Below are 8,087 nucleotides of genomic sequence, written 5' to 3'. Positions count from 1 at the left end.
AGTCATCAAAGGAAAAAATCCACCAAGATGACTTGTCAATTCTGAATATATATCCCCCACATACAAGGGCAACAACATTTGCAAAGGAAACAAGGCTAGAGCTTAAACTATGCAGCAAACTCCATACATTAATTATGGGAGAGATCAACACCCTACCCTAACCAATGGACAGGTTATCAAAACAAAAACTAAACAGAGAAACAATGAAATTAACAGACTCTATGAATTAAATGGACCTAAAGATATCTACAGAACATTTCACCTAAACACAAAAGAATATACTTTCTTCTCAGCACCTCATAATTGACCATATTATTGGGCACAATGCAAGCCTAAACAGATACAAGAAGATTGAAATAAACCCTTGCATCTTATCAGATCACTGTGGTTTAAAGCTGGACTCCAACAACAACAGAAACAACAGAAAGCATAAGCTCAGGGGAGCTGAACAACTCTACTCTGTGTCCCCTGGGTCAAAGAAGAAAAAAAAGGTACAACATACCCAAGTTTATGGGACACAATGAAAGCAGTGCTGAGGAAATTTTATAGCAGTGTCTTCAGAAGGAAATTGGAGAGATCTCATACTAGCAACTTAACAGCATACATGACAGCTCTAGAACAAAAAGAAGCAAACAAACCCAAGTGGAGTAGACAGCAGGAAACAATCAAACTCAGGTCAGAAATCAATAAAATTAACAACAAAGAGAACAATAAAAAGAATTAACAAAACCAAGAGCTGGTTCTTTGAGAAAATCAATAAGATAGACAAACATTTAGCCAAAGTAACTAAAAGGCAGAAAGACAATATCCAGATTAACAAAATCAGAAATGAAAAGAGAGACATAACAACAGACACCAGGGAAATCCAAAGAGTCATTAGGTCTTATTTCAAAAAACTTACTCCACAAAATTGGAAAATCTAAATGAAAGGACAATTTTCTGGATACACTCCACTAACCAAAGTTAAATCAAGATTAGGTAAACAATCTAAATAGTCCTATAACCCCTAAGGAAATTGAATTAGTTATTAAAAGTCTCCAAACCAAAAAAAAAAAAAAGAGGGGGGTCAGGACCAGATGGTTTTAGCACAGAATTCCACCAGACTTTCAAAGAAGAGCTAATACCAATACTCCTCAAGTTATTCCACAAAATTAAAACAGAAGAAACATTGCCAAACTCTCCTGAGGCCACAGCCACCCTGATATCTAAACCACACAACCACTCAATAAAGTGAATTTCAGAGCAATTTCCCTTAGGAACATTGATGTAAAAATACTTAATAAAATAATTGCAAATTGAATCAAAGAATATATCAAAAACATCATCCACCATGGACAAGTAGGCTTCATCCCAGGGATACAAGGGTGGTTCAGTATACAAAAATCCATCAAAGTAATTCTCCACATAAATGAATTTAATTTAAAGATTTAATTATCATCTCATTAAGTGCTGAAAAAGCTTTTTGACAAAAATCCAATACCCCTTCATGTTTTGAAGAGATCAGGGATACAAGGCACATACCCAAACACAATGAGGGCAATGTACCACATGCTAATAGCCAACATCACATTAAATGGAAAGAAACTTAAAGCATTTCCACTAAAATCAGGGACAAGACAAGCCTATCTACTCTCTCTGTATTTCTTAATATAGTACTTGAAGAAGTTCTAGCCATAGCAATAGGACGACCAATGGAGATCAAGTGGGCACAAACTGGAAAGGAAGAAGTCATAATATCACTATTCACAGATGATATGATAGTATACATAAGTGACCCCAAAAAATACTACCAGAGAACTCCTACAGCTGATAAACACCTTCAGCAAGGAGACTGGATACAAAATTAACTAAAAACAAAAGAATCAGTTGCCCTTTTTTATACAAACAATAAGCAGGCTGAGGAAAAAAATCAGGAAAGCATCACATTTCACAACAGCTACAAATATTACAAAATATCTTGGTAATATAACTCTAATAACTTGGTAATAATTCTAACAAGTGAAAGATCTCTGTGATAAGAACTTCAAGTCTCTGAATAAAGAAATTGAAGAAGTTGGGAAGATCTCTCATGCTCATGGATCAGTAGGGTTAACATAGTAAAAATGGACTACTTACCAAAAGCAGTCTACAGATTCAATGCACTTTCCATCAAAATCCCAACACAAATCTTTACAGGCCTTGAAAGAAAAACTCTCAACTTCATATGGAAATACAAAAAAACCAGAATAGCTTAAACAGTCCTATACAAGAAATGAGCTTCTGGAGGCCTCCCCATCTCTGACTTCAAGCTGTGCTGCAGAGCAATAGTAACAAAAAGTATAGGGTGTTGGTATAGAAACAGAGAGGTTGATCAATGGAAATGGATCAAAGACCCAGAAATGAACCCACACACCTATGGATACTTGATTTTTGCCAAAGAAGCCAAAACCATGCAATGGAAAAAAGAAAACAGCTTCAGCAGCAAATGGTGCTAGTCTAACTGGATTTCTGCATGTAGATGAAAGCAAATAGATCCATTTTTATCACCTTGCACACAACTCAAGTCCAAGTGGATCAAAGACCTCAACATAAAACCGGATACACTAAGTCTAATAAAAGAAAAGTGGGAAATAGCCTTGAACACATTGATACAGGAGACAACTTCCTGAAAAAAGAACAAAACACTAATAGCTAAGGTGCTAACATCAACAATTAATAAATGGAAGCTCAGAAACTAAAGCTTCTCTAAAACAAAGGACACTGGGCAATAGGGCAGCCTACAGAATGGGAAAAGATATTCACAGCCTATCTTCAGTATAGGGCTAATATCCAAATATATAAATAACTCAAAAAGTTAGACACGAACAAACCAAATGACTCACTAAAACAACAGGTGCAGAGCTAAACAGAAAATTCTCAACAGGAATCTCTAATGGCTGAGAAGTACTTAAAGAAATGTTCAACATCCTTAGTCATCAAGGAAATGCAATTAAAACAGCTCTGAGGTTCCACCTTACATCCATCAGAATGACTAAGATAAAAAAACTCAAGTGAAAGCACATGCTGGTGAAGATGGTACAAGGGAAACACTCTTCCATTGCTGGTGGGAATGCAAACTTGTACAACAACTCTGGAAATTAATGCGGCTGTTTCTCAGAAAATCAGAAATACCTCATGAACCAGCTATTGGGGCTGGAGAGATGGCTCAGCAGTTAAAAGCACTGAATGCTTTTCCAAAGGTCCTGAGTTCAATTCCCAGCAACCACATGGTGGCTCACAACTATCTGTAATGGGATCTGATGCCCTCTTCGAGTGTGTCTGAAGACAGCTACTGTGTACTCATATGCATAAAATAAATAAATCTTATTTTTTAAAAAAGAATCAGCTATAATACTCCTGAGAATATAGCCAAAAGATACTCCTGTATACCACAAGGACATTTGCTCAACTCTATTCATAGCACTTTACTCGTAATAACCAGAACCTGAAAACAACCTAGGTGTCCCTCACTTGAAGAATGGATAAAGAAACTATGGTTCATTTACACAAGGGAATACTACTCAGCTATTAAAAGCAAGGACATAATGAAATTTGCAGACAAATGGATGGAACTAAAAAATATTCTAAGTGAGATAACCCAGACCCAGAAAGACATACATGGTATGTCCTCACTGATGGGTTGATATTAGCTATAAAGTACAGAATAATGATGCTTCAATCCATAGACTGAAGAAGCTAAGTAACAAGGAGGGTCCAAGGGAGGATGCTTGAGTCTCACTCAGAAGGGGAGCTTAAATAGTTGTCAGAAGTGAATGGAGGGGTGGGGAACTGGGTGGGAGGGGGGATTGGGAAGGGAAGGGGGGATCAGATTTAGGAAGAGTAGGGGAGAGAGGGATGGAAATGAGCAGCAAGCAGGAGTGGAGATGGAGCATGGTGGGGCATACCTCTAGGACAAGCTAGAGACCTGGGATGGGGGAGGTTCCAGGGAGTCTATGAGGGTGAGTCCCATTGAGACTCCTAGCAATGAGGGATATGGAGCCTGAAGTGGCTACTTCCTATAGTCAGGCAGGACTCCCAGTGGAAGGATAAAGATACCAAACCACTCACAAAAGCTTCAACCCCAAATTTGTCCTGCCTACATGAAATGCGTGGACAAAGATGGAACAGAGACTGCGGGAATGGCCCATCAACTTGAAACCCATTCCCAAGGGCAAGAGCCAATCGCTCCTGTGACAGAAACTTTAAGATGCTGAAGACAAAAAGTAAAGGGGATATCAGAAGATGGAAATATCTCCCATTAAGGTTAACACTGTCAAAATGGCCGCCCTGCCAAAAGGAATGCATGGGTTCAATGCAAGCTTTGTCAAAATTCCAACACAATTCTTCACAGATTTTTGAGAGGAAAACTTTTAGATTCACATGGAGACTCAAAAAAAAAAAAAATCCAGGAATTTCTGGAAGTTCGTCATACCTGAAAGGCTTGAGTATATGTTAAGATTCATGATTTAAGGAATGTCAGTTTACTGTAGTGGATACAATGACCTCCAAAAGCAAAAGAAGCAGAAAGCAGAGGCAATTAAGTTAGAAAAGCAGCAGCTGAAGCATTTAGGACAGTTAATCTGGGTTCCTTAACACAGGAGTTATTAGCAGAGGGGCCAGAGAGACGGCTTAGAGGTAAAAAGCACTTCCTGCTCTTCCAGAGGCCCTGGGTTCAATTCCCACTTCCCACACGATAGCTTAGAGCTCACAACCTTCTGGTAATTCCAGCTCTATGGAATCTGACTCACGCTCCTAACCTCTGAAGGAACCAGGTGCACATATGTGTTTTACATTATTTATCCAGACAAAAGACCCATACATATTTTATCATATTAGGACAAAAATCATAGAAGAATTAAAAATTATATTAAATTATTTAAGATACAGGACAAATAAAATGAGAATGAAATATATTTTCAAATTTGAACAATCAGAAATTTAAAGTCATTAATGCTAACTAGGTTATAGAAAAATCAATTATTTCTGCTGTTACATTTATTTGCTTCTATTTTACATATAGGAGTATTTTCATGAAAGTAAGTATGTGTAACACAGCTGTCTTTGTTGTCCTCAGAGGTCAGAAACAGACAGGGGACTCCCTGGAACTGGAGTTATGGATGCTTGCAAACTATAATGTGGGTGCTGGGAACTAAACTCAGGTCTTCTGCAAGAGCAACAAATGCTGTTCAGCAGTGAGCCAGCTTCACAAGCTCGTAAACAAATTTTTATAAAGGTAGCGGAATATATATGTGAGTGATTTAAGACATAAGGTAATTCCTATATATTAAAAACAAGCCTAACTTAAGCTGTAACATTGAATTATACACTGCAGACACTACATGATTTCTGAGATCTGCTTTCAAATACTGTTAGGTTAGTTAATTGAATGGAAGCGTGAAAGAAAAAGGCTGGCTGTGAGCTGCTTGTCTTAAAACTGTCCACTGTGTGGGACAAATGTGTGGCTGACTTTTCCTTCTCTTGGAAATGGTATTTAAAGGGAAACAGGTAATATTTCACATTCCTAACCACAAAAGGTCCACTATGGTCTTTCTGTTGGCATAGAACGACTGTAGGTCTCTAGAACCTCTATGGGAGAGAAGAGCAGGAAGACTGGGAGCAGAGCTGTCAGCACATTCAACAGGACGTGCAAAACCTTTGTAAACTTGGTGACTAACTCTAAGATATTGTGAGTAAAGAACTGATTTACTGATCAAGTTAAAACTGGAGGCAGGAGCATTTTCCCTGACTAAAGGAAGTCAAAACTGCAACCTGAATATTTCATAACATTTTCAAGTAATCTGGGTGTGACCTCACTGTCTGTAAAGCCCTGCCCTACCCACTCAGCAAGCTCACCTTCAGGTCCCAGCCCAGCCCATCTGCACCATATATAAGCCACAGCCCTGAGACCCACACACTCATCTGTTCAGCTCTTCTCCGCCTCTGTCTACTTCTCATCTGCTGCTCCTCATCTCACAGAACCATGTCTACCAAAACCACCATCAAGACTCAAACCAGCCACCGTGGCTACAGTGCCAGCTCAGCCAGAGTGCCTGGGCTCAACCGCTCTGGCTTCAGCAGTGTATCTGTGTGCCGCTCCCGGGGCAGCGGTGGCTCCGGTGCAGTGTGTGGAGGAGCTGGCTTTGGCAGCAGGAGCCTCTATGGTGTGGGGAGCTCCAAGAGGATCTCCATCGGAGGGGGCAGCTGTGGCACTGGAGGAGGCTATGGCAGCCGATTTGGAGGAGGCTTCGGCATTGGAGGAGGAGCTGGAGGTAGCTTTGGCTTTGGCACTGGAGCTGGCTTTGGTGGTGGCTATGGGGGAGCTGGCTTCCCGGTGTGTCCACCTGGAGGCATCCAAGAGGTCACCATCAACCAGAGCCTCCTCACCCCCCTGAACCTGCAAATCGACCCCACTATCCAGCGGGTCAGGACTGAGGAGAGGGAGCAGATCAAGACCCTCAACAACAAGTTTGCCTCCTTCATCGACAAGGTGAGACATGGTCCTTCCTAGAGCAGCCTGTGTGTCTGCAGTGAATGCTGAACAGAGGTGGAGAGAAGTTTCAGACTTGGCTCAGATGTTGCCTTTGTTTCTAGTTAATCCTCTGTCCTGGTTTGTGTTCCTCTTTAGTTAGACTGACATATAGAAATCAGGGTCAGAGTTCTTCTCCTCCAGTGGTTGTCCCATCAGGGTGTCTGATCACAATGGACTGAATGACTCAAAGACTCACACAACAGAGGACTGTAGTGGGATGGAAGTCTATATTTATATATAGTGCAGTTGGGAGCCAGGCCAGCCTGTCTAAACAGCAGCACACACACTCTAGTAACACACTGCTAGGCTGTCAGTGCCCTGCATGAGTACTCTGCCCTCCACACAGAGGTGGCATTGGAAGCTTCACTGTGAATTGTTTTTCTCATACCCAGGGCCACTTTCTAACTATACTGAATGGGTTTAGTCAGAAGCCTGAGAGGGCACACACACTAGTGAAGGGGTCATAGAAGGATGAAACTCAAACTTGTCCCCCTCACACTCGGCCCCTCCAGGTGCGGTTCCTGGAGCAGCAGAACAAGGTCCTGGACACCAAGTGGACCCTGCTGCAGGAGCAGGGCACCAAGACCGTGAGGCAGAACCTGGAGCCTCTTTTTGAGCAGTTCATCAGCAACCTCCGCAGAAAGCTGGACAACATCGTGGGAGAGAGGGGTCGCCTGGACTCAGAACTGAGGAACATGCAGGACACAGTGGAGGACTACAAGAGCAAGTGAGTTACAAAGAAGGAAGAACCCAGTCTCCTAACTTTATAAAAATGGAAGCCCAAATCTAGACAATGGCTCTGTGATTTAAGAAAGCTTGATTACAGAGATAAAAATGACAACTTATTGGCAAAGAACAAAAACCTAGGACCAAGAAGTGTTTTAGGACATTAGGAGACCGAAAAGGAATTAATTAGTTAATGAAAAAAAATCACCTTTTAGCTATATTTGGATATGTTATATTCATAGAGTATGGGTGCAGAGTCACAGGCTGCCATTGATAGCACCATCCTACTGGCTCCAATGTGGTATGCCTTTCCTCTCATAGATATGAAGATGAAATCAAGAAGCGCACAGCAGCAGAGAATGAATTTGTGATACTGAAGAAGGTGAGCTGACTAATCGCAGAGATGGGTTTCTCAACTGAAAGACAGAAATGGCCTTGCCTGTCTGGTCCCTTCCAGAGAAATGGTGGTCATGGAGACAGAGGTGAATGGTCTGGGCAAGAGTGTTAACTTGATTCCATGTTGTTCATGGTTTCTTCAGGATGTAGATGCTGCCTACATGAACAAGGTTGAACTGCAAGCCAAGGCAGACAGTCTAATAGATGAGATCGACTTCCTGAGAGCTCTCTATGAAGCGGTAAGCCACCCTTATCCCCCCTTCTCCTCTCTACTCACCACTCCCTTTTTCTTTTTCCTGTGCAAAGTATTGGACCTCTGCAATCCTCAAAGAAAAAGATGGCCTTAGTTCTTTCTGTACTGCAGGAGCTGTCTCAGATGCAAACTCACATCTCAGACACATCTGTGGTCCTCTCCATG

The 8,087-nt window shown here is 41.3% G+C and overlaps 1 protein-coding gene across 1 annotated transcript in view; it reads left to right on the top strand.

Annotated features, from left to right (window-relative positions):
- The first annotated feature begins 5,950 nt into the window (after nucleotides 1-5,950).
- LOC116080124 (keratin, type II cytoskeletal 6A-like) overlaps nucleotides 5,951-8,087 on the top strand; it is a 67,022-nt gene continuing 64,885 nt past the window's right edge. The window contains exons 1-4 of the mRNA XM_031356392.1: nucleotides 5,951-6,505; nucleotides 7,060-7,274; nucleotides 7,595-7,655; nucleotides 7,813-7,908. Of these exons, the coding sequence (XP_031212252.1) occupies nucleotides 5,999-6,505; nucleotides 7,060-7,274; nucleotides 7,595-7,655; nucleotides 7,813-7,908 (879 nt within the window). The 5' untranslated portion in view covers nucleotides 5,951-5,998. The remainder of the gene's footprint in view (nucleotides 6,506-7,059; nucleotides 7,275-7,594; nucleotides 7,656-7,812; nucleotides 7,909-8,087) is intronic.

Source organism: Mastomys coucha, unplaced genomic scaffold (assembly GCF_008632895.1).
Source record: "Mastomys coucha isolate ucsf_1 unplaced genomic scaffold, UCSF_Mcou_1 pScaffold11, whole genome shotgun sequence".
Taxonomy (NCBI): Eukaryota; Metazoa; Chordata; class Mammalia; order Rodentia; family Muridae; genus Mastomys; species Mastomys coucha.
Note: the sequence above shows the minus strand (reverse complement) of the source record. Positions and strands in the feature narration are given on the sequence as shown.